The sequence below is a fragment of the Manacus vitellinus genome, unplaced genomic scaffold (genome assembly GCF_001715985.3).
Source record: "Manacus vitellinus isolate BGI_N305 unplaced genomic scaffold, ASM171598v3 scaffold_35_pilon, whole genome shotgun sequence".
Classification (NCBI taxonomy): domain Eukaryota; kingdom Metazoa; phylum Chordata; class Aves; order Passeriformes; family Pipridae; genus Manacus; species Manacus vitellinus.
This window is the reverse complement of record NW_021940498.1, coordinates 2704874-2730776: the sequence shown is the minus strand read 5'-3', so window position 1 is coordinate 2730776 and position 25903 is coordinate 2704874. Positions and strand designations below refer to the sequence as shown.

At 41.6% G+C, this 25903-nt stretch overlaps 1 protein-coding gene and 1 long non-coding RNA gene across 10 annotated transcripts in view; one reads left to right on the top strand and one right to left on the bottom strand.

Moving 5' to 3' along the window:
• The window catches only part of LOC108640496, a 32951-nt gene that overhangs the window by 4190 nt on the left and 2858 nt on the right, over positions 1–25903 (top strand). The window contains exons 3-5 of one of the 3 annotated variants that reach the window (XR_001921219.2): positions 8642–8806; positions 10311–10534; positions 11988–12612. This is a non-coding gene — a long non-coding RNA (uncharacterized LOC108640496). Of the gene's footprint in view, positions 1–8641; positions 8807–10310; positions 10698–11987; positions 12613–19886; positions 20017–25903 lie in introns of those variants that run through there. The other 2 variants (XR_001921220.1, XR_001921218.1) reach the window with 2 other exon arrangements.
• Positions 20134–25903, bottom strand: part of DCAF6 (DDB1 and CUL4 associated factor 6) — a 64152-nt gene continuing 58382 nt past the window's right edge. For 5 of the 7 annotated variants that reach the window (XM_018077072.2, XM_029961487.1, XM_029961483.1 and 2 more), the window contains 4 exons: positions 25608–25764; positions 24121–24209; positions 21527–21632; positions 20134–20576 (listed from right to left, as the gene is read on the bottom strand). In XM_018077072.2, coding sequence (XP_017932561.1) covers positions 20512–20576; positions 21527–21632; positions 24121–24209; positions 25608–25764 — 417 coding nt within the window. In that variant the 3' untranslated portion in view covers positions 20134–20511. The remainder of the gene's footprint in view (positions 20577–21526; positions 21633–24120; positions 24210–25607; positions 25765–25903) is intronic. The other 2 variants (XM_029961488.1, XM_029961486.1) reach the window with 1 other exon arrangement.

Below are 25903 nucleotides of genomic sequence, written 5' to 3'. Positions count from 1 at the left end.
GCCCTGCCAGCTCCTGTGTGAGCGAGCGTGGGGGGCTATTGCTCATTCCGAGCCATATGCTTCTGTCAGATGTTTACTTGCACGAATGACAAGTCGTTCTGAGCCTTTGAAAAGCTACGGGAGGCATCGCTGTTCCCCACTCCCACCTCATTCCTGCAGCCACAGCCTGTGCTGCAGGCGAGGAGCAGGCAGATCCGAGGCAGGCAGGGAGAAGGGACAAGACTCACAGCACGGGCAGATGTGGGCCATGGAGCAGCCCCCCTAAACTGGGAAGGATGATATCCTGGAAGTAACATAACCCCTCAGCAGTTACAGAAGCACCAGTCACTCCAGACAAGATGATGTTCCTTTCTGTGAAGGAAAAGCTAACGAGGAAAAGGAGAGCAGTGAGTGCCTGGCACTTCTGCTACTGCCGCTCTCTGTTGAACTATCAAAGGCTTTTTAAAACCTCTGCAGTTAAGATCTTGTATCCCCTTAGTGCCATTATCCCTAGGTGCAGTGAGGCAAATTAAGTTTAAAGGTAATGCTTCCATTTTCTTTGTGTTTTCTTTTAAAGAGTAAAGGCCCTATATAACTAAATATATTAAAATATACTTCTAATGTCCAGGTTACTTACTGGCAAGTTTGGATGCCCACAAGACCTTAAAACAAAGAAATTCTGTGCCACAAGCAGACAAGGGAAGAACTGCTCCTCAGAGAGAAGCTGATGAAAGGGACAGCTGTAATATAAAAATTTGAAGGCTCTCACAAAATGAGATGTTCACTTTGTGGCATATCCTTGGCACAAGCTCTATTGGTGATAGTGTTTCTTTTCTAAGATGTGCTTAACTCCTGAAAAGAGTCTTGGAAGCTCTTATTTGATCAAAGACTGGTCTTACCCAGCAGCATCACCATGAAAAAGAGGAAGAATTTCTACTCTTCTAAGGAAAACCACAGGTTTTTGCTTTTCTTTGTCGTGAAGAGCAGGTGGAGGTTACGGTATCTTAAGTGGTTTGGGGGGTGATGGAAAGTGGAATAGATCCCTCTGATAGTCTGGTCATCCCAGTGTCTGTACATTAGAATACTGCTAGTTATTCTTGAGATCCAGTAAAGCAGATATTTTCTAGCAATTTATGATCTGGTAGATGTTGCTCCCAGCTTTCAGGAGATTCCGTTTTCTACAGATATATCAACTGTGCTAAGAGCTTTGTTTTTATAACACCTCAGGGGAAGGTAATCCATTTTGCATCTTCTTAAACTGTCCCTCTGCCTTTCCATGTCCTAGTGTTCTCTCCATGATTTTACACTGCTTTATCTTCTTTGCTTACAAGTGCTCTACTTCTCTTATCTTGGAAAAGATTGCCCTTCCTTACACTCTACCTGTCTGACTTTCAATAAATTGGCTGGTGACTCCATGACAACAGAATTGATCATCTCTCCTCAAGCTGTCTCCACAGGTCACAGGCAATCTGTCTGTTTGTGGGACCTTGTCTTCCCTGACAGCTCAGGTCCTGGTTATCCTGCAGTGCTCTTGGACAGTGACTGCTGAGCGAAAGGAGACATTTCTGGTGCTGTTGTACCTGATTGTTCTGCCACTTCAACGAACATTCCTTCCCTGGCTCTCAGTGATTGCTCTCATTTTATCCTCTCTGCTTCACAGACTGCTCCCGCTTGACGGATTTGAAGTTTTGCAACTTTCTGGTTGTTTTTCAGCCAGCAGCAGTGTTTCCCCTTTCTTACTTGTTACATTTTCTCGCGGGAGCCCTCTCACTCCCTAACTTCACCCAGCAGCTCTGTGCTGCTGACAGCCAAATCCATCTCTCTTTAGCCTAGTGCCCCAAAGCCTGGGATAGCTTTGTACTTCCAGCCATTTGCTGTGCATCTTCTCACCCATATCTCTCACAAAACTGGATTAAAAAGTTCTTACTTTTTAGATCCAGGTGTGATAGCTAAATGCAGGTGGTAATTCAGCTTTTACACTCCTCCCTTACAGTTTAAGCAGCTCAGCTGAGTCAGGAAACAGATTTCGTAACTCAGTGTTGTAGACTTACTGCCTAGTTTTCTAATAAAGCCAGTTGAGGAAGATTGCTTCTCATATTTTCCAAGACCATTTAAAGTCATTAACTGTTCCACAAGGGAGGTGTCTGTCTGCAAGCCAGCAGTAGGGGTAGAAGACCAGCTATTACTAATGTTCAGCACTTCAGCCAAATCAGGATTTTGAAAGGGCTTTAAAAAGTATTATTATCATCATAGCCTGGATACTCTTACCTAAGGAGGATCTGGTAAAAAATGAAGGTGAGCAGACCACCAAATTACCCACTGAGTAGCCCAAGCTTCCTGCAGGATGAGCAGAATGCAGTCTGAAATCATTTGGTTTGGCAGGCCTGTGAAACTTAATCAACTGTTCCATTAATTGCCTTGTCACTTTTTGAACCACAAGGATATGGTGCTCTGTAGCTGCTGTTTCTGCAGACAGCAGGAATCCAGTACTAATGTCAAACCTGTAGCTTGGACAAAAACGAGGGACACTTGGGTGAAGCACAGCAAGAAACAAAGTCTGTGCTGTCCAAAGGTAGACCAGAGATGGATCAGATTTTCTCAGAGGTAGTAGGTCCAGCCCCTGCAAATTAAGGTTGAAAAAGCCTTTTGATTTAGAGTTAGAAAAGGAGCCATGGTCAGCAAGGCTCTATCTCCGAACCCCCTATGGGGTAATAAATCCTCTAATCCCACAGAGGTTTAAAAAAATGAAGTCCCCCACTTTATTAGTGATTTTTGTAGGCAGCAGTTTGGGCTTTTCTTTGCTCAGGGAATGCTGTGGTTCATGACTATCTAGCTGTCAATCCCCTTTCCAGAGAGAGCACGCTGCAATCTCATTTATTCTCAGCTTCTGGAGAGCATGTTTCTGTTCTAAACATCTTTGAGAACACTGGGAAGCACCTGTTGAGTAATGGAAAAAAAAACATGTGCAGACACACCCTGGCCAAGTGGAGGTCCATGCTGATGGCCTTGGCCTGGTTCACTACCTCCCTCAGGCCCCTGGATGTCCTGTCTTCTGAATGAATTGTTCAAAATGCTGTTTGTAATCAGCTTAGCAGTGTTCTGCCTGCTCCACGCTCGCAGCAGTTTCCATCCACAGCCACACTGCAGATTCCTTGCCCCTCGCTGTGCAGTATCAGAGCTATCGGCTTCTTGCTGCTCTAAATAGCTCCCGTGCCTCACGTTTGAGTGGCTCCCCTGCTCCCAGCTGACATTCCCAGCCCACAGAAACCTGAACGTTCCTGCGCGGCTCCTCAGCTCGGGAAACCTAGAAATAACATGCTGGTTTGCTGTCTTATCCCTCTGCAAGTTTTGACTTGTGTTTCTTCTGGAGAAAGTAAAAACAGGAGGAAACCCCTGCATGTACAACACTAAAATTCAATAATACATGAGTGAACTTTTTAGCTGCTTCACAGGCTCATTTGTCACCATGAGTCCCCAGGATAGTTGTTGCCTTGCGTAAGAGGAGCCAGGATCATTTGGCTGTAGACTTAGAAAGGTGGCTCTAATTTCAACTAAAAATACATTTGCATTCTTTCTGCCTTATTCTTAACCACACAGCTCCCCTCTCACAGTGGCACAACCCTTATGCACAACTTTCCCCTGTCCAGACTTTCTTTACTCAACACTCCTCCTAAACAGGACACAACCCTGTTTACCTCTTTCCCAGCTCCCACTTTCAAGCCCCATGTTTCTCCCAGCTAAAAGTGATACAGATTTAAGGCCCCAAAACCATCCAAAACTTAATTGATTTTTCCTTGTTTAGGCAAAGACAGAAAAGATTTCTGAACTTCAGGTTGTATTATATAAAATGCAGTAAGATGTTATATTAAAATAAGGTCCTGAAAATACAGTTTCATTCCATTTGCACTAAAATTGATGAGTTTTTTGCAATTCTTGCTTGACCAAGACAAGTTTCTTTCTCAGAAGTATTTCATTACATAAAATACTGAAGTACATTGCATTGAATCACACTAATTACAATGGCTGGTGCAAAATTAAAAACTAAATGCGCAGTGGGATTTTGGTGATGTGAGTTAAAACAGAATTGGGTTTAAAATCTGTTAAGATTTTACTGAGCAACCACCCTTCTCACAGAGGGAAGATCAGGTGCCAAAGCTGAGGGTCCTCAGCAGTACTAGTGCTGATGGTTTTACTTGCTTCCTTACCCATTTGGATACTTAAAAAGACACAGATTTGGGACTGGCTTTGCCACCCTAAAACCCCATCCCCTGGGCATGGCTCCCCAAAGCTCGCAGATGACCAGGAAGCGAAGGTCAGATGTGTGCCAAGCTCTCCCTCTTATGGATATCCCTTCTCCTAAGGCTGTGCACCAACAGAGCTGCACAGCAAGTGCTTTGGAGGGGAAACTGAGAAGTGTTTGCAGTTAGCAATTAGCACACATTGCAAATGAGACTGTAAACAGGTTATCTGGCAATTAGCAGCAGCAGTCCATTTTCCCCATCCTAACACAATCTCGCTTCTTTTTCAATCTGTGTCCCAGAAACCATCAAAGTGATAATTCTGTGAGCTGTCATTACTGATAAACAAACAAACAAAAAGCAATAATCATGATCTTCTTGAGAAATTTCTTCATGTTTCACATCCCCTCGGCAGAGATACTGGAGATCAGTTCCTTAAATTAAAAATCAAAGCAAACAAAATAACCACCTTACTTTCCCCAGTGTTTGGTTTGGAAGAACTAACATAATTTGAAAAAGCTGGCTTAATGCATTTTTTTTTAATATGAAATTTCCTTACAGATCTTTTGCCCTGTCAGTAATTAACAGATCCAAGTTATTTTTACTGGATGTGGGTTTTTTTCCCTTGGGTTTATTTTCTTGTATTGCTCTTCCAACTTGTAGTTGGCTGTCAATTCATTCAAGACCCTTCAGTATCTTTGCAGGCTTCTAACAAGAAAATGTGTTTTCTTCATTAATTATTCTTTAAGAAGATAATTTGGATTATTAAAGGTTCTTCAGGTCCTCTTCTCTGTGGTTTACGAGCTCTTCTAGTTTCAGTCATCTGGAGAAAAATGAGGGATGTAAGTCTCCAGAAAACAATATTCAAGCCACACGAGTGATATCACTTTGAGACCAGCAGTTATACAAATTTTATGCTAAAATATCTCTGTAAATTATAAATTAAGTCCATTGGGATTTTTTAAGAATGAAAATATTTTTCCTGGAGAAAACATTAGTGGCACCGAAAGAGCCGTGCGCTGCCTCTAGGGACCCATTTTGCTAAAAGCAAAGATAGGAGGTGACCAGCTGGCTCAGAGACATCAAAAAGGCTTGGAAAATCCTATTCCTGTGTTGCTGATTTGGCAGTAGCTTGCCCACTTGAAAAGTCATGATAGGATCAGGAACCTTTTCTCCCTGGCCAGCCATGACCTCAGGCAGTTTCCATTTTGCAGCTTGTTGGCAGCATTTGTAAAACTTTAATATCTGAGAGTACAGTTGCTGATACCCTGAATCAAATGCTACAGACACTGAAGAGCCTCCTGAGAGCATCATGTATAATATGCAAAGGCATTATGTGTACATCTCTCTAAACCCAATGTGTGTACTTCATCTTGCTTTTCTTCTGCTGTAAAGTTGGTGTTCATCTGCATCATTCCATACATTATCATTATTTTTAGGGTCTGCATTTCCTTAGTTCTCAGTGTACATTACATTTCATATTAGCTGTCTCTGTTTGAGGCATTATTATTTTGTGCTGACATCTCCACCACTTTGATTCTTATAATGAAATTTAGCCTTAAAACCATTACAACAGGAGATAATTTATGAAACACTGAACAAGAAGCCCTCCCCTCAAGAGTTGACTAAGACAGGGACAGAAAGAGGAATCATGGGTGATAATTGCATTGTCTCATTCCATTTTCCTCTGAAACCTTATTACAGCTGTCCCAAGAAAATATGCATTATACAATCCAAGTAATGAAAGAGCAATTCTAAAAGCTAATTGTCTATAAAAATCTGGAGTTGATCCTTTACTCCACGAAGTAGGAAGGTGATTGCATTAGTATGCCAATTCATGGAGATCATCACTGGGATATTATATCCAAGTTCAGAGTACCAGCTTCCCTCTCTCATAAGGTGTTGGAAGAATAAAAACACATTAAAATATTGCAGTGAGAGCATTCTAACACAGAGATGACTTCTCATAAAAATGCATACAAAATCCAGTGGTGAAAAACTGAAGAAAAATTCCGTGGCCTGGGGCAAGAGGATTATCCTGGCACCTTCAAGCTTTAAAATCTGTTAAACTGGTAGATCAGTTAGGAAAACAATAAAAGCTCTTCAAGCACTCCTTCCAAGACACAGGAAACTAGAATGAGAAAAGGAAACATATCACAAGTGGTTACATACAAGTCATTTTTTGTTGCTCCGTTGGTCATATTTCATGCCGCAGTAGTGAGCTCAGATTGCAGCACTTGGGGTTGTTGCAGAGTGTCTGATTGAAGACCACACCTGGAAATGGTCTTCACTCAGCAAGTGAAAAGACAGCAAAAGAAAGTGAGAAGAAGCATTGCTGTTCACCAAGGGAATTGAGGATACCAAAGATAAGGTCTGGAATGCTTTCTGACTGAAATTTAACCCTGTGAAAGAAAATACATCAACTCTGCTTGTGAGGGGATGAAGAAACGCCTAAGAAAGGAACATGAAACAATATCTCAAATTATCCATTATTTCCACAGATTTTGGCTATGGGGTTTTGTTGGTGTTTTTTTGGTTTTTTTTCCAGAAGAAATCATTAAGAGACTAAATTTGGACTCCAACCTGCCACTTATCACTGCCTCTCCTACTACCACGGCCCCAAGCTGATGGTACAACAGAAAGAGACTGACAGCCAAAATGGAATTCAGCTGACACCAACATATCTCTGCTGAGAGCTATCACATGAATGTCTTGGTGCAGACCAGCAGTACAGACCCTTAACAGTGACATTTCTATACAGACAATGTTTAAAAGGCCAGGAACAATGCACACAAATGCAGTACCATATTTTATAGCAGAAAGAACTAACCAGGCTCATCTAATGAAAAAAACAACCCTAAATTCAGCATTACATACATCCTAGTAGACAATGCCATAATTATTCATCTTTACAAGTGAAACTATGGACTGATAAATATAATCTATTAGACTGAAATTCAACTCTGTTTAGTGCTGAGGTAGAAGAGTTTCAATAAATGTAGATGTATGTGAGAAAATGGTATCTGGAAATTTATATTACTTGAAGATAATGTATATGCAAATCATTGTCTATCAAAGAGAAGTTACAGATTATTATTTTTTTTCCCCAGAGGAAAAGAAAAATCAGGAAACAGATACAGTAATATTTTCACAGTGATTTAGTGAAATCCTGCTGCACAGGTCAGGTCACATAACCCTAACAGACCTAAAATGCAGTCACAGTGTAAAGAGTACAAAAGTTAGAGACAACTGAAGATAGCTAAAGGATGTAGAACTGACAAAGTGTTATGCATGGTTTAAAAAGAAACACAGAAACACCTGATTGTCTTTTCTGTATTTTATTTTCTCAGGAATATCCTGAGCGTAAGGGCAAGTGATCTTTTTATGCACGACAACAGCATGTCTCCTAGTAGCCTGAAGAACTGAATAAGTCATACTCACAAAAATGACAAAAAAACCAGTGATGCCAGGTTTTGATCCAAATTTGTTCTGACTAGTAGTAGGATTTTGATCCTGTGCCTTTAAAAACTGGTAGTTTAGCAAAAAATGTCAAGCTGCATAATTTCCCACTGGCTAGAAAAATACTGCTGATGATCTCTCCAGTGAAACTAAGCAAAAAACTTTATCTCATGCAGACAGTAAGTTCTGTGGGTTTGGTTGGTTGGATTTTTTTTCTTTGTGTTATATAATAAGAAATCAGGTGCATTCTTCACTTTTCATTGAAAGCCAAACTGCACTATGACATTGGGAAATCCTGATTCCTTTTACAACTGCTGATTTTTGAGAGCTCCACCCCCCAATCTTGGTTATAGGATTGAACATTAATCTATAAAAAAGGCCTAGAATTTGATTACTACTCGCTCAATACAGATTAATTAATCTGCAGATTCTGCTACATAAGACCCCTGAACTCATCCCTCAAGCAGGGATGATGATCAATGTATTGACCTGGTGTATTTGTCCTGGACTTTTCAGGTTGTACCACCCAAACAGAGCCCAGGTGTGATGAGGGAGCCGGGGTGAGGGTCTCCCCCAGGCAGCTGGAACTCCATTTGCAAAGTATTTGAAAGTTGAAGCTTCACAATGTCATTATGAGCGCTGAGATGCCAGAGCTGAAATCATTCCTCCCATCAGAAACTGGGAAAATAGGAACTACACTTTCTTTTCCCAACACCTCCACTACCCCCTAAAAAAAAAAAGATCTGCCTCTTTTCTTTTTTTTTTTTTGCCATAACAAGACCACATGTTGTTCACAATGGCAGAACCCAAAGTCAAGCACATGGAATTATGTAGAGAACTGAGAAGCCTCTCTATGCTGCTGCTGTTATGGGGTAATTTTTAGTCACTTACTTGGAAGAAGGGCTGGTTTTGACTCTTCCCTTTCCTGTCCTCTCCTGTGTTCTCTCTCCTTCGTCCATTAGCAGAGGGACCTTCCTGGTTCTGCCATTTCTTAAAAACCCAGTTCACTGATGAGAAGTTTCAAGTACAGCTTGGCAAATCCAGAGGATGCCGGGGGAAGCAGCTGATACAATTCACATGTTCACTCATCTACTGCATATGGAATATAAGGAAGAGGAGTCCCACAAAAGGTAGTTTCTAAAGAGCACACCGAAAATCACACACCACCCTTGTTTCCAGCTGGGGAATTGGGGCTTGCTATTTCCACCTGGAAAACTTCCTCCATTTGATGTTTGATGTTTGATGATGATGATAACAAACTATGACATTGTAGTGGTTTGGACTTTGTTTTCCCCCAGAGGCTAAGAAAAGTGGTAGACCCCAAGGGGTGGAAACCCCTGGAATTTTGGAGTTCTGCCCAATGGGCGCTCCTGCAAAAATGTCAACATCCCACAAGCTCACCGGAAAAGAAGAGTTGTAGTTTGGTGGTTGTGGGAGAGGTGGCCATGTCGTAGAGCCACGAGGAAGGGGCTCTGAGCCCCTTGGGCCCTCTGGGCCCTCCCAGCCCCTGGCTGGGGGGCTGCAGGGACCTGGAACAGCATAAAGCTGGGCTAGGTGCCTGTAGTTATGCCGGGAGATGTTTTCTCCATGGGCACAGAGCAGCAGCCGGCACTGACCAGAGAAACGGTGGCAGAGAGCCAGGACAGATAACACCTGAACTGAAGGAGCAGCAGAAACAACATGCAGCACCAGAGAAGACTCCTGGAAAGAGAGCCGAGGAGAAAGAGAGCCAGCAGCCTGAGAGACAGAGTTCTGGGGGTAAGACTGTACCAGCCCCCCAAAACTCCTTTGAGATCCCTCTGAGAAAAGAGGGAGATGGACTCCTATTTGAGAGGAGCCTTGGAGTACAGCAGTACCGGAGAGAGAGGAGCTGAGAAGCTCAGAGCGTCCCGGAGCTGGACCGGGACGGCCAGAGGAATGTGGGGGGAGTTGACCTTGGCTCCCCCCCCTTGCACTGCTGCCACGGTGGCAGCCTGAGAGACAGGGCACAGAGGCCCTGCAAGGAGCTGAGTCTCCTGGAGATACCGGCCCGTCACGAAGACCCCCCCTGAGTCTTCGTGATATGACGTGGTGATACGACCTTGTCTGGGGTTACGAAGCCCACGGAAGACCCCTCGGTTGGAGGCGATGGGGCCGAGAGAGGTTGGATACCTCCCTCGTGAGTGCTGGCAGAGATCCAGCTATCAGCTGCTGCATGTGGAGAAGACAGACAGACTGCTGCCTCAGAAGATGCTGCTGCTTAAGGACTGGAAGGGATCTGTCCTTCTTTCCCTCCTGGACTTTTATTTGGAGGGGAGAAGAGATCTGATCCACTGTAAATACTATATGTCATGGTAGAGATAGTTGTGATCATGTGTATAATGTGATATGGTATTTATTTGTACAGTCATTGTAATATATTCCCTTTCCCCCACTTTGAGTCTGGTGTGTTTTGTCTGGAAAAGCCCATCTCACACTAGGTTGAGATGTGGGAGGGGGAATGGAGCTAGGGAATTGGATTTTGGGGCTATCTCAAACCATGACATGAGTTTGGGATCTCTGCTGCATCCACCATGATTTTAACCTCTCATCTATCTTTTTTGTGTGGCCTGTCTAATGATACTGATTTTGGTGCATTAGACTTATGTTTTGCAGTCCTGATGATACTTTGGTCCAGTTTCACCTGAAATCAAAAAGATTGTATTGCTTCAGTCTGTCCCTGGGAAACCACTAAGACAAGAAATGCATTTTCAGTTGCATTAGGGCTTGTGCTGGACCCCAGAGCCCAGAATGACTCTTAGGATTAGGACTAAAAATCAAGAAACTCAGTAAATACAAGTGAATTCAATTGAAAGGATGGAATACGTGCAGGGTTTCAGGTGGGTTTGCTGAGCTCTAAGTACAATTAGAAGATGGGTAAAGAGAAGTTCACTGTGCTGTAATCAAAAAAAGATTTCTTTTTTCCTGAAGACTGAATTCACTTCTTCATAATCTGCATTTTTCAGCAAGTGAATCTGATTTTTTTTTTAATGTTCTTGTAAAGCCAGGAAAATGTATTAGAAATTACTAACATTTATCATGTTTCTTGGCAGAATTGGTTAAAAAAAACCCCCACACTGATGGTCCCTCTTGAATAAATACTTGAAATAAATACTTTAAAGTAAATAACGGGGGCTGTTGAATGGATTAAAAATAAAAACAGAACAAAAGATAAACAGAACGTTATTTCTGCAAGAAACCGGTGTCCAGATTTAGCCCATGCAATTTTTTGTCAGAAGAGAGAGGCTAAAATTATCTCCAGCTAAACCAGGGCTCCCATATCCTTGTCATTTAGGAACTCTTTCAGTGACATGCAGGCAAAGACTAGAACTGACAATTATTTGCAACAGAAAAAAAAGAACAACAAAACGGGGGTCAGAGGACGTGTTATTTATTGTGCCCATCTGACAGCCCAAATGCAATGAGATGAGGCAGAAGTGCCCAGGCACTGTTTACAAGAAGAATCATCTCTTGAAATAGATTTTCATTTCCCTTTGCTCTGTCATAATTAGGAATGTCAAATTTCTTCGGGGGGGTGGAAAAAAAGAAAAGAAGGCACAGAAGAAGTTTTTGCTTCCTCCTCTTTCTCAGAAAATGAAAACATGAGTAAGAATTGAAATATTTGCCTGCAAAAAAATATTTGTTTGCTCGGCCTAAAATTTATTTACATTTTTGAAAGTGTAGAGTGCACTGTATATAATCTGGTTAGTTCAAAGAAAGTCTATTCAGATCTGTTAAACAAATATGAGTTCTTTACCTCTGAATGATGATAAATCTGTTATCCAATGTACTTAACACAAGATGCCCTTAAATGGGAAAAAATAAGAAATGCTGCAGGTGGAAAGCAACAGTGTAGCTGAGCAGTGCAGGGAAAAGGGGGTACATACAAGTTTTCCATAGATTTTGGATACCGAGGCATATTGTGTTTCAGAAAACAATCTTGGAAAATGAATTTAATATAACAACACATTTATTACAATGGGCTTAACACTGCACATGGTATAAAGGAACCACAATAAATGTGGTTCCCAAAACCCCCCGACCCATAGCAGCAATTATTTAAAACTAAGCTGACTTTTTTATACAGCTAAGGAGCTGGTTATTTTGGGTCGATGGCTGGTTTGTTTTTCTCCTGATTTCTGCCCTTAGATACAGATGTTTCCCCCATGCTCAGGTCCTGAGGACTCCCTACAGCTGGCTGACAAAACAGGATAAAACATGGGGCTGGGCCATGTTGTAACAAGATGTTTCTTCTCTCCTTTTTTTTTCCGTTTCAAATTGTTTTGTGAACAGAAAATTCTAAGGACCTTTAGTTTTGGAAACATTTCTGCAACAAAATATGTTGCCTGTGTTTTAAGAGAGGTTCGGTGACTCCAACAACATCAATTCCAGCTCACAGCTGCCTTTGGATGTGGAGTCCTTGGCTCTGCATGTGTGTAAGGCTGCCAAAAGCTTAACTTCCCAGGAAAAATGGGAAGCCCTCCCTGTCTCTGCTGGCTGCTCCTGAGAAAGGGTTGTGAGTGCACCTAGTCCTTTGCTTGGAGCAATCCACGAGGCTTGGATTACATGGGAATTCATCTAACCCTGCACGTTTCATGGCTCAGTGAGCATATCTGGGAACAAACTGATGTTTTAAATTAAATTTTGCTTCTGATGTGCCAAATCGACCACCTGGGTAGATTCCTGAATCTGCATGTCTGGCTGTGGAGCACCACCCTCTGAGGCAGCTGAATCCCATCCATCTGCCACCCTCCAGCCCACAATTTAGCCCAGAAGTTGCGTTTTTCTTAAGTGCACCCCATCCTAGGCAGTTACCATGGCAACCCAGGGCCCGACTGTCAGACGTCAATCCTGCTACAACTCTGCTGCTGTCAGGATACAGCTAAATCTCTAAGGAATGGAAGACATATTTCATGGTCTTCATTGTAAGGTCTGAGGTGAATACAGAGCTCAGGTCACACCTGCACTAACCCACCCCATTCAGAGCTGATACTCCTGTATTAAATGACAAGTAATTACATTTTTTGTACCAGCCTTTTTACATTTCCTGTTTTGAGAAAGAGCCCTTGGAGCACTCGGCTTTGCTGTCACACAGCTCACCAGGCAGCACATCTGTGCAGCAGCAGTGCCACTGATGGTTTACCAAGGAATACACTTTTCCCTCACCTCCAGAGGTTAATATGAAGTTGCCAGGGTGAAGGAACATCGTTACAGACTGAGTCACCTCCTATTTTTAAAAGGATGATGGGATGGGGGCTTGCCTCAGACACGTTAAAGGGTCCAAACTATGGTTTTATTATTGGGCTGTTAAGGGATGATGGGCAAATTTTTCATTCCTTCTTGCCCACTTCTTCCACCTGTTGAAAGGGAATTCTGGTGTTGGTGTCTCTCTTTGTAAACTGGATCTGACACCATTTTAAAGCTAAGCTGCATAAAAGCTAATTATTAGCATCATGACCACTTACATCATCACTTAGTTGATCCCAGAGAACAGTCAGAAGAGAATGGCAGCATTTGACTCAGAGCCTCACATCTGGATGCTTGAGCATCCCCTTTGCTCTCTTTTACCAGAAAATTTAGCTATACACTTCAAAACCCTGGTGGGCACAAATCTGGGGCTCTGCTGCCAGACAGAAGAGGTTCCCAGTTTTGCTTTCCCATCTCCCCTTTCTCCAGTAACACATCCCTAGTGGATGTCCCATATTTTTCAACCTGCAGTGTCACTGAGGTACCAGCCACACTCTCATGGAAAGAAGAGCCTGTTTCTCTTGTAGATACATAGCACAGCAGTTTGTTATCCTGCATAGCTCTGCAACATGAAAATATTTTGTTGTAACAGTGTCATATGGCCATTACACAGCAGCACAGGAGGTCACATTAATCTGACAGGCAGCTTTAAATGCAGGATACCCCCTGCCATGCCGTGGGCAGGTGGCATTGGAGCTTTCCCTGCAGCCCAGCTACACTTAACAGTCTTCCCTACAGTATCCCTCTGTTTTTAGACTCCTTCAGTGAACCAAAAAAAAAATCACTGCTGCATTGAAAATTTTCCCCTTCCTTGGGTCTGGTTCATCTTTAATTTATCCTCACCTTGCTTGCTTTCAGCTGCTCTCTGCTTTCCAGGGAATGAACACGCAGGGGGAAGTGGAGTCCTTTCTTCTCCTGCTCCTCCTGTCTGCTCTCTGCCTGTCCACTGACAGTCCAAAAGGCCAGGGGTCCAGCTACCCCTGCATCTCAGGCTCACTCTCTCACACTTTTGAGTCATTACTCTGAACCATTTGATAGAATGCCAGCAAACAGAATGCCAGAGGGGAAAGACAGTGTGAGAAGTGGGATGAGAGAAATTAAATGATGAATCTCATTCAGTTTCTCATTTTTGCATCTTTTGCCCAGCTCTCCTCCATAAGAGTATGTAACAGACCAAATTTAGAGCCTCCAGATTGCAATCAAATCCATTCAGCACAGGGATGTGAAATTCCTGTGGTGTGAGTGAGGCTGAATTCCTGAGCCATCACATGGATTTTCGGAGCGGTGGGGGAAGGCGTGTGACTGTCACCCTTGGTGGCACCCACGGACCCGGAGCGGGCACACGTGGCCTGGCTGTGGCTGTGAGGGGTGAGGGGCTGGGAATTGCTCCTGCCACGGCGAGGGGGTGTTGGTGGAGGTGACGGCTGGAACTCTGGGGCTGTGTGAGAGTCTCCCTGCACTTGGACTGAGCAAGAGCTGCTGCCACAGGGAGAGTCACACTCTTCACAGTACTCACTGCACAGCAACGGTAGCAGGTGCACAATATAATTATATTTTTGAAGAGAGAAAATTCACTTGAGAAAAATTGGAAAGAAGTTTGAAGTCTTCTATGTAACATCCTTGAGCCTGTAAAGCTTCTGTAGTGCAACCAACATCCAAGCCAAACGGCTTTGTCACAGTGCCTACCTTTATTTTAAAAGCCATATTCATTTAAAGATTTACAGAACCCTTCTTTACTCTCTATAATCCTGAGTAAAATAACCGTATTTTATTTTAAAGTGCAGTATTTTCCCTTTGAAATGTTCATGAAATTAAACAGATAATGGTCCCAGACATGTTTTTCCCATGAGCAGAAGTGGTGCATGGATCATCCTATGCCCTCAGAGCCGGCTACTGACAACCATGACAACTTTAAGTCAGCAAGAATTGAAGTGAGATCACCAACTCACCTTGCACCTACTACCTAAGGGTCATCACACTCTGAGGAACAGAAATCCCACCTGGCAGCTTGGCAAGTGTGACATTCAACCCTCCATTAAAAGTACCTTGTATTAATTATCATTTCTTTAGATGATTTAACAGTTACAGGTTCATTTTTAATGTACGTCGTTTTTAACCAAAATCCTTTAGGTTTGCATGGGGATCCAGGACAATAATGAAGAGTAGATATGCAGGAAATATTACATATAAGATAGATAAGGAACATCAGATAGATAAGGAACTGGTGAATCCTTCTCAGTGGTGCATCTACCCCTGGAAACAAGTGAGAGCCAGAGAACAAAAAGGCCAGTTAACCATTATTATTATTATTATGGAACATGAAGGAGCTCTATTCAGTGAGAAACAAATGGCCAAGTAACTACTAGAAGATTTGTGTCTACCATAGCTGGTTTCAAAGATGCAGAGTGGAGCCAGAACTCTTTGTCATGGGGCTGTGGCACTGCTATGGCTGCACCAGATCAAGTTTGCTGGTGTCTCATCAGAGCAGGAGGGTCCTGGCAAGGGCTGGGGCACAGCACTGTCTGCTGCTGCTAAAAATTCACCACTGCAGCTCCTCATCTTTTTGACACAAGCTTCGCCATCCATGTTTGAGGTGTTGCTTAGGAAAGGAGTCTTCAGGGTCACTAGGAGGCAGGAGTTAGGGAGCTGAGGGTTCTGAGGCCACTGGGGATAAAGAAGCCAGAAAGATTTTGGAGGTTGCCTCCTTGGCTAGGCAAAAGCAGAGCCCATTTGCTCCTGATCCCTTCAACTCCCTCCCAGCTCTCCTTCTTTCACTACTCACTGGGAATAAAAATAGTGGCTACGGGTGGCCAGATTGCCTGGGGCAGGTCAGGAAGGAGAAAATACTGGGAATGGGGTCTGAGCATGGAGTCATCCCACAGAGAAGAAGATCTACAGTGCTGTTTGCGAACAGCTGCAGATCCCCTGGGATTTGTTTTCCAATTAGTAGCAAAGCACATTAACAAAGTCTATTTAGAAGGTTTTACACTTGAGTGAGATTTTCCTAAATTAGTAGCCATCAGTTCTTATTCAGAGAGTGAATCTGTCAGATTCCATGGATTATACCAGTGTACAGCTCTCCTCCTGCAAAAAAAAGGGCAGTGAGTCACAATCAGAAAAAAAGGAACTTGCTTTAAGAGTAGCATATCCCTGTTTTTCCTATCAAAACACTTTGTTGTGTCTTTCCGTAGTTTTAGTAGTTGCAGTTTTTTGGACTTCAGTAATGGGAAATTATTCTAGAGGGGAGCATTAACAGAAAGTTCTTAAAAGGCACTGAGAAGATAGATGGTACCTTTTCATCAAAAGAACAAACCAACTGCAAATAAGAAATGGAACATTTAAACCTAAGGAAAATAAATCTCTATTACCCTAAATAACTCGGACTCAATAGTAGAGAGTGTTGCTGAGAAGGCAAACTGGATGCTCACACAGATAACATGCATTTGTGCATGTTACAATTAATGAAAATAGCTTAAAATTGATTTCACCCCACATTTCAAAGACTAAATCAATCTCTGCTTAGGCAGAGCAGATGACCTCACACCTGCCTCTGTGTCATGTCCTGCACTTCAGCTGAGGATTTAGAGTTGGCCTCTTGTAGGGGTGTGTGACTGGGGACCAGGAGGAATATGGGCTTTGACCTAACTGGTGCTAATTGCACCTCAATTTTTCAACAGTGTTGCCAGGTCTGGCCCATGAAACAGTGCTGGCTGGCTGGCTAAGGATTGTCAGTGATGGCCTTAGCAATAGGCCCAAGCCTCAAGGACTGAACCTGGCTCATAACCTTTCCATAAAAAAAATTTCTTTGTAGACACGGCCACTCAGATCTCCAAGACAGCACCTCTGAGTGAGCATCTCCATCCATCCATCCCTTACACACAAGCACACAGACTCAAGAGTTATTTTGCTGGTCCAAGGAGAGTGAAACCTCTACTGAACATTTACTTGTGGAATTTCTTCCTCGAAAATATCATCTGGGATGTTCTCAGAGACCTGAAGGTGTACACAACAGTTCACTGCAATGTTTATCTACTGCTTAGGTGGGAAAAATTCACAATAAAAGTGATGCAGGATGTCATTAATGAACCTTGTCCTCCTGCCATCAGGGGAAGGCACAAAGAACTGAAGAGTGGTTTGAACAAGCTCAGCATCTTCTACACTTAAACAAAAGATTGTGTCCTACAGGAACACCAGTTTATTTACCAGGAATTGTAGCAACACATCAAAGAAGTTGCTTTTGGTCTTTGCAATGGCCTTAAGGAATATCTGTCCTAGGAGTGAGCTCAGTGACACCTGAACCCTCACTCTTCCCAGGACTTAAGCACTGACAGCAGGTTGTGGCAGGACGCAAGGACCAGCTTTAGCACATCTTCAGTCCACAAAGCAGGAAGAGAAGGTGTTCCCTGTGCTCTTATCACCACCCTGTCCATCAGATTTTGGCTGTTATTAGAAGGTAAAGGGTTTGGATAGGTCTTTTAGCTTCCACCCAAATCACCTGGTCATTTGATGCTTCGCAGGAGTATTATGGTCTACAGGTGCAGCAGGAATGGTGGCACTAGAGGAAGCTCTGGCAGCATCACCCACCTCCAAGCCCCCCAGTCTGGAACCAGACCCAGATCACAAGATTTGCCTCTAAAATTGTGAAGGTTTGGACTGTCTGGTGGTTTATTCCTTATATTACCTTCTGTGCACATTTGAATAACGTTTTCAAATGGTTTTTTGCTGCTACAAACTCTGGAATTACCAGCATCCCCTGTGCTCTTGCCAACAGCTCCTGTGATTGCATGGTTCTAGGAACTCAGATTTAGCCCACTAACTAAATGTTTATGAACCAAAAACTAACTCAAACACTATGGATATCTTAGTTTTAGAAAAAATGCTTGAAAGGTTCACTGAAGTTTAAGAAATCTTCCAAGTATTCAACTTTTTCCCTTATTGAGATTCAACCCTCCTTTTAATCAGTAAACTCACAGCTGAGCATTGCGAATTAAAGTTAATATTTAGCCTTTGAATAAATAAGAGACATTTTGGGAATAATGTGCTTACTGGGGAACTCTGGGAAAAAAAAGACGTACAAAATTATTGCTTTTGTTTTATATTCTATGATCTTCACTGGCAATTGCTGTGACTAAAACTAAAGTGGCAGAAGCAGCTTTGTTATTTTTAGAAAGACATCCGCAGTGATTTATTAAACCTCTCTAGGGAAGACAAAAGGTATCCTCTCCAGATACTTACTTCAGGAAGAATTTATTTTCAAGGCAAAAGTTAATAATTTCTAAATAAGAACAGTCAGGCTTCTGTTGAAACACCACGGTCACTCTTTTTGAAAGCAAATACATCTCAAATATCACCTATAGAGGACCTAAGAACTGCAGCAAACACTGTGCTACTGGATTTAATTCACAGAACTGCTCAGAGGGCCCCCTTTGCCACACAGAAACATGGCTTTATTCCTCTTACTGCTAACAGATAAAGTGGAGCAGACAATCCTACCTTAAGTATATACTAAGTATCCCATATGTATTTATCGTATAGTTCTTTTAAGTCTAATGAGAGGAGAACTCCCATTATAAAAATTCAAGGCTAATTTACATGTGGTATTAAAAATATTGCTCAGTGCAGTGAGCCAAACCTCAGCAAGATTCGAATAATTCTAGACCACTGTGTTCCCCCTGTTCCCAAATAGATGTACCACAAAATCATAAAATATCTTTAATTTCTTGCTGGTCTAAAAATGCTTGCCCAAAATGTTATGTCATGACGAAAAACAAAAGTTTTGCTCCCTTCTCCAACAAAAGGGCCACTTACTCCATCAGAAAAGACAGATATCAGCTGTTATTTTCACTCCATTTCCCTAACAAACAAGCAACTTACTTTGACTTCTTCTCCCTTGTTCACATTAGATCTGTTCTCAAACACCAGATTTCCATCCTCTGGTGCAGTGACCTCCTCTGGGTTCGAAGTTCCCTGTTTTCCACAGGGCTCCAGTGTTTTTAGACAGCCATTCTTCTCAGCACCCCCTGCCTCCAAAAACTTCTTTTCCCAACAGTTCTCTTTTACTTTTCTAAATTTTCTTCACTGGATCACTTTCAAGGCTTCTATACTTTGCTCTTCCTCAGTAATTTCTTATCTTCTTCTTTAAAATAAACAAACAAACAAACCCACCCACTCACCCTCATCCATCTCCTCACACTTTTCCTCTCCCCTCATGTTATTCTTCCCTTGCCCAAGAATCTTCACTGTTACTGGTGGCTGAGTTCCATGTTAATTCCCACTTCTCCTCCCTCACAAATTCCTCTTCATCTCTTCCAATTGTTTTAGTGTTCCCACCTCCCTCTACTTCTGTGCTTTATATCCCTTCCCCACATCCCTTCAGCCTGCCTGCACTGTGAATCAGGACATCAGAAAGTTGTGCTAATGTTCTTTTTCATTTAGTGTGGGGAATTCTTTTTGTTTAGGTAAGCAAAGTTGGTGAAGGCTGTGTGATTAATGTGTATTTTAATGACAAAATAAAGCCTCCAGTACCCTCACCCCCCTGATTTAGAATTCTTCCCAGCATTCTGTAATCCCCAAAGGATCCTCTCAGCATCTGCCATCCTTGGCAAGAACTGCCATTGAGCAAACCACTCTCCACTGCTCCACCTTCCTTCCTTCACTTGCTCTCCCCCATTGGCATCCAAAAACGTGTGGAGAAAGGGGAAAGCCTGTTATGCAGACTGAACTACCTTCCTTCCCAAATAATTGGGAAATTCCAAAATAATATTCCTTCCCAAGGAAGTACTCCTATGAAGCAATGCATGGGAACTTTCAAATTCACGTTCCTTTGCACTTCATTTAGCCTTTCCTAAATCCAGTGGAAATGAAGATATATCTGCTGATGTTGCAAAGAATGGAAACTCACAGATCAGTGAAATACAACTATTTCACCAGCATTACAGATTCAAGCCTGGAGAATGGGAAGTGGCACCATAAAACTGATGGCACCATCAAACCCACAGATGTGTGGGTTGCCTGCGGAAGTGCAAGAACCAAGAGATATGGGATCCCAAAGTCACAGAGAATCCCAGTGCTCACTGTAAGAAATAACTGTATTTGTCACTCCACAAACATTGTAAGAAAGAATGCAAATGAAGGCAGTAATGGGGTTATAGTTACAAGGTGATAAATCGCAAAGAAAAAACCACAGAACTACTTAAAACAACCAAATCTTTTAATTAGAAAGCAACAAACATGCAAACAGCAGGTATAGAAATTTATTTGAACCAACGTTTTTACTATAATGAAAGTTACTTTAAAACATTGATCCAAGCTCCCACATTTGCAGGTTAAGGAAAATATTGCACTTTGCATCTTCTAGCACCCCTCATACATGGCAAAACGTTTGAAAAACATTTTTGCGTATTTTAACTTGCACACTCTCCCCAAGTCATGCACACAGTCATTCGAAAACAAAAGGTTAGGTTATCCAAAAGCAATACCTTAGAATTGCACTAAAGCTCTGTAAGGAAAAATATAATTAATGTCTTATACAAATTCCACTGACGTCTCGGTGCTCGCACACAACTGCCAGTTACTCTTCGTCTTCATTTTCATTCTCCTGACCAGATCCTTCTGATCTGTCGCCTTCCAATCGGTCTGTAAAACACAGAGATTTAGTAAAGAGAACTTGCAAAATTGTCTTTTTCTGGTAACTATAAAATACTGTCTCCCTGGGCTGTTACAGAAGGGGCAGTGGCTGTGGGTTATACGGTAGAAGAAAGTCTGTGTGGACTAACAAGCAGAGAGTGGGTAGGAGTGATGCCACAAGAAAGGAGAAGAGGAGAAAAGCCCTAAAGGATTTCCAGGCATAAAAGGGAAATTTGTGTACAAAAGGAAAAACCTTGTAGCTGCTGACTGGCTGTCAGCACAGGGAAGATGAATGCAAGCGTAACATTAAAATGAGATGGTGAGTACAAGGGACTGAAGTGCTGTTCTGGGGAACTGACACTAGAATAGCTGCAGTTAGAAATCTGAATACTCCAGAAACTGGGGGATCACTGTCTGTCACTGAATGCATCAGAAAAAGTACCTTTTGATGTGCATGTTTAGAAAAGGGCAAATACAGAAACGTGCGAGGCAACATGACTGGATCAACATCAATCCCTCAAACAATATGCACTGTCAGGTTAAGAAACACTCCACTCAGCCATAACAGAGTTTTGCTGAAATTGTTGCAAACTCAAGTGTTGGGCAGTTCTTTTGGTGTTTTATTCCAAAGAGACTCCCCATATTCAATATCTACAGTCACTTTCACCTTCACCTACAGGTCTGTCAGCAGCTCTGTCAGGATGGATAGCGTGGTGAATATCTAAAAATACATTTTGATCTTTGTTTTGGGGTAAAAACAGCTACAAGAATGTTGCAAGCCTCACACTAAAAAGCAATTCCTAAGAACTTCTATTAAGAGAACCTTGAACAACCCTTGAATCTTTTCTTTTCACCAGCCCCAAGTATAGCCACAGACAGCTGAAGGTCTTGATGATTCTCCAGTCCATCTGCTATTTCACAGACCAGAGTCATGGGCGAGCTGTTCAGGAGTCTCTCACCTGCTCTTATGTGATTCAACGAAGCCAACATTCGTAGCATGAAAGAAGCTGGAACAGTAATAGTGTTTCTGGTCTCTTCCAGCATTAGTTCATTACGGGTTATAACCTGGAGGCAGGGAAGGATAAAAAAACAGCACCAGGAATAAACACAAAATTGTACTGCATCAGTATGGGTTTGTAGATACAAAGCTCCTATGCAAAAGCCAAAATTACAATAAGGGACCAATATTTTAATAATTACTATTGAATACAGTTACTTCAACTGTATATGGTAAGAAAAGCCAGTCAGTGGACTCTGCCTACAGTGTCTAACTGTCTGTCTAAAGAACATTCTAGTAAGATCATCATTCATTGTCCACATGCATGGTAGATATCTGAGAAAAACTTCTGAAATGAGTTCTTGCATGAAGTAAAGCAGAGTGATGAGAGAAAGTGCTGTTCCAGATGGCAACTGTTGGAGAGAACAAGTTCCAGCACCAGCGCTGGCCAAGAATGTGGGAAGGAAAAGAGCTGAGGTTACCCTAAACTCCTACCTTCATGCTGCTTGAAACTTTTGGAGAAAATCCAAGGAACACAAGCAATTTTCTATCCCAGTTCTGGAACATTCTTCAGCTCCATAATTCTTTCTAAACAGATCTACAGCTTGCCTCTAAATTACTTGAAAGAGCCAGTTCCTGCTGTCTTAGTTTAAAGGAAAAAAAAATCCACTAATGAATACTTTTAGCTCTCTTGCCTCATTCCTTCCTCATGGTACTTCCTTGCCACCCTTCTTTCTTCCCCATTAAGTTCTAATCCCACACTGTTGCTGGTCTCTCAGCTTTTTGACTATGTTCTTCCATTTATCACTAAGCACAAAAGTTTCTTTAGGTGGAGACTAAGTTCTGCCTGTTATTCAGTCCTTCCTCCCAGATCAGCTGCTCTAAGACAGGAAAATAATGCATTTCTTTTTCTCCTTCAGACTCCTCCAAGCCTGTTCCTCTTGTAAGGAACAAGTTCTTGCAAATGTTTGCAGTGCCCTTCTCCCAGCCAAACCAAATCACCTCTTCCCTGTCATTCTCAGCTGTTCACCAGGTACTTTGCACAGCTGATCACTCCCTAACAGAAGCAAGCTGAGAAGGCAGCAGGAAGCCATTTTTTCCTCTTTCACCCCCTATTTCTCCAGTGCATCATCAGTAACACCCCCTGACAACCTCCTTCTGATGTTTTTTCTCTATTCAGAGGTTTGTTCCTGTCTCTGCTGTCTTTTCCTATTCACTGAGGTCACGGCCTCTCTCAATTTCCCCAAACACAACACCTTCTACCTAGGTCTTCCCTTCCATGGAAAATTCAGTTTAGGTATGTTCAACATTTACTCTACCTTATCTTAACATGGTGAACACTGTTTTATTGCTACAAACATCTCCCGTCCTCTACATAGGTGTTTCAATAGAGGGATTAAATTAAAATACAAAAAACATGTCAAATTACAAACCGCACTGCAGTTGACTTTTCTGAAAGTTCTACAATTTTTAGTAAAGAAAAAAATAATCAAATCTCTAAATGTTTTGTTATTATTAAAAATCAAGTGACAGAAGTAACAGTACATTAACTACTTTTAGCACACGTTTATGTTCAGCCATATTTCTAAACCCCAAAGGCTCCAAAACACATCACACACTAAAGCTGTCACACAACATTACAAAGAAGTGTCGCTTCTCTCAGTGTCACTGCTGCTGCTAAAAGAACAAGAAAGGTTCAAAACCCATCAGTGGATGGTTTGGGTTTTTTTCAGGGGATGTAGAGTAGTGACTAAGGGTTGTGGGTTTCTGTTTAAAATATGTATAGCATTAATAACAATATATATATATTATCTATAACAATTAGAAACCCCCCCCTTTACTATATCCCTGCTGCCCAAGAGATTTCACAAAAAAACCCCAAACCAGCCACCCCACAACCAAATCTGTCCTGTAATATTAGTTACAGAAAAACATAATATTTTAATAAATTATGTTATGTAAGACACTGATATGATTATTCAGCACTCAGCTATACGATCACCCCAGGCCAGTTGCTATATACAGTTATTGCTCTGAGGGCACAAAAACAGTGTGTTACATAACTTCACATACAGACATTTATAACTGGTTGGGCTTGCAATGTTTGCTTTATTCCAGGAAGTTTCCAGTTTGCAATCTTAACCTCAACTCCCCTTTATCCCACTAGCATTTAAGAGGATTGATTTTTGCACTCTCCATTCTCCTGTATATCACTGTATTTCCTTCAGTTTATTTCCTTCAGTTTTCCCTTCATTTATTTGTTTAGAAACAGACACTACCTTAATTTATTAATTCCTGCCAGTTTTCCTTCTGTATCTGCCTGTTCACTTCTTCCCTGTACATAATACATTTCTAGGAGAGTTGATGAAATGCAAAGTGCCTCTGTGTGCTGCCAAGGATGTGAAAGTTGACTATTCTAAAGGGCAACTTTTTATTTGTAGCTCATTTGTTGAGCATTAAGTAACTCTGCTAATTCAATATCAGTAATTTGTACCAAAGGCTTTTATAGCCTTAGAAGATGCAACATTATTATGAAAAAGGAGGAAAGGTTCTTACCTCATCTGCAAGTTTTCTGTTAAAAATCTTGGATTCTTCCAATGGTGACCAGATTTTTATATCATAATCAATACCCGAAGAGGCCAGAACTGGAAGTAAGTAACAGTAATTCTTAAGTGTGTTATGAATTACATGAAGAAAACACATGCAAATATCAATAGCCTTCTTTTTTAAATTAAAAAAGCACCAGACTGTGCAAAAGATAGAAGCAGAAAATAAGAACAAACCCAGCCACTACTAAAGCATTTCTGCTGACAGCCTGATAATACATTACATACATTAATAATAAAGCCTTAGGATTCCTAGACCCAGATACAAAAGCAGAACCAAGATAATTTCAAATGTATTTTGACATTTGATCATTTCAGTGTATTTCATGTAAATTTATTTTATATTTAAATATGAAGATGCAATGGTTGTTCTTATAAACACTTATTAAAATACGAAAAACAAAAAGTTGCAGAACATTCTCTAGGTCATTGCACAAAAACCACTATAGGAATTAAAATTCCATAGAAACATCTCAGTAGCTGGAAAACTGTACAAGATTAACTGTCCTAGAAGGAGATTGACCTCTCCATTATATTTTCAGTGTGTGACAGGAGGAGAGTTGCACTCCAACAAGAAATGAGCAAAACAATGAGGGCACTTGGAAAGATGCTTCCAAAGGAAGTATCCAACCCAGCCACACACTCAAGACATATCCAGGAACTCAACTTCGATTAAAAATTTAAAAGTTCAAGGCTTATCCAATGTAGGGCAGTATTCCATGTTTCCCCAAAATGTCCAAAAAACCTTCAGCCTCTTTTGGTATCATTATAACAGCTTTTTTTGCTAATTTATTTATAGCTGACTGTTCCTATACAGCCATGTAAGCCATGAAAGAAGAAATAACACAAATACTTTCTCTGACTGTGTCAGAGGCTACAGAATGGTTCAGATTTTCCAGCTACATGTGATTCCTTCTACTGCTTTAGTCCATCTTTCCAATAAATATTTTCCTCTAAATATAAATTAATAGAATTTCTATGAATTTTATTAAATTCTTCTAATCTCAGTGAGATGGAGACACCCACTTCACTCAATTTTTTTAATAGAGCCAAGCAGAGACCAGATTCCAGTATAAATTCCCAAAGTGGTGCTGGCATTTCAGTGACCCCACGTTTCCCTCATTAGTGTCATGGAAAACATTTGATATATTGAGGGCAGCAAGAAATGGAGATTCTTCTTGCTACATCTGACAATACTCCTATAAATACTATGTCAGTAATAGCTTCATTTCAATACATTATTGAGTAAGGAGGGTTTTCAGGGCCAAAGGTCCTTTAGCAAGAGGCAAAATTAAAAGCAGTATTATCTACTTTATATGGGAAAAAATGAACAATAGTTCATTAATCTTTGCAATTCTCTATTGAGCACAGAGTTTAGGAGTGAGCTTTAAAATGCTCTACACTGTAGATGCAGAGTGTGAAAAATTAGGATCTTACTTGGGTCAAAGGGATGAGGCTGAAGACAGTTCACCACATGATTATCAGCTTCCAGCAGCATGAGATGCTCAGCAGTGTGTCGGTCCCATATAAAAATATGGCCACAGTCTGAACCACTCATGACAAAGTTAGATCCCCAAAAGTTGGCTTCCTTTATCTGCAATAAAAACAAAAATGACTTTGTAAGACTATCCAGTGAAAAGCTCAGAGCACGCTCCCATTTCTGCAACAACACTGCTGCTGAAGGAAGAGCCCTGCATATGCAGAAATAAGATTTAAGAAAAGTTAAAGGAAAC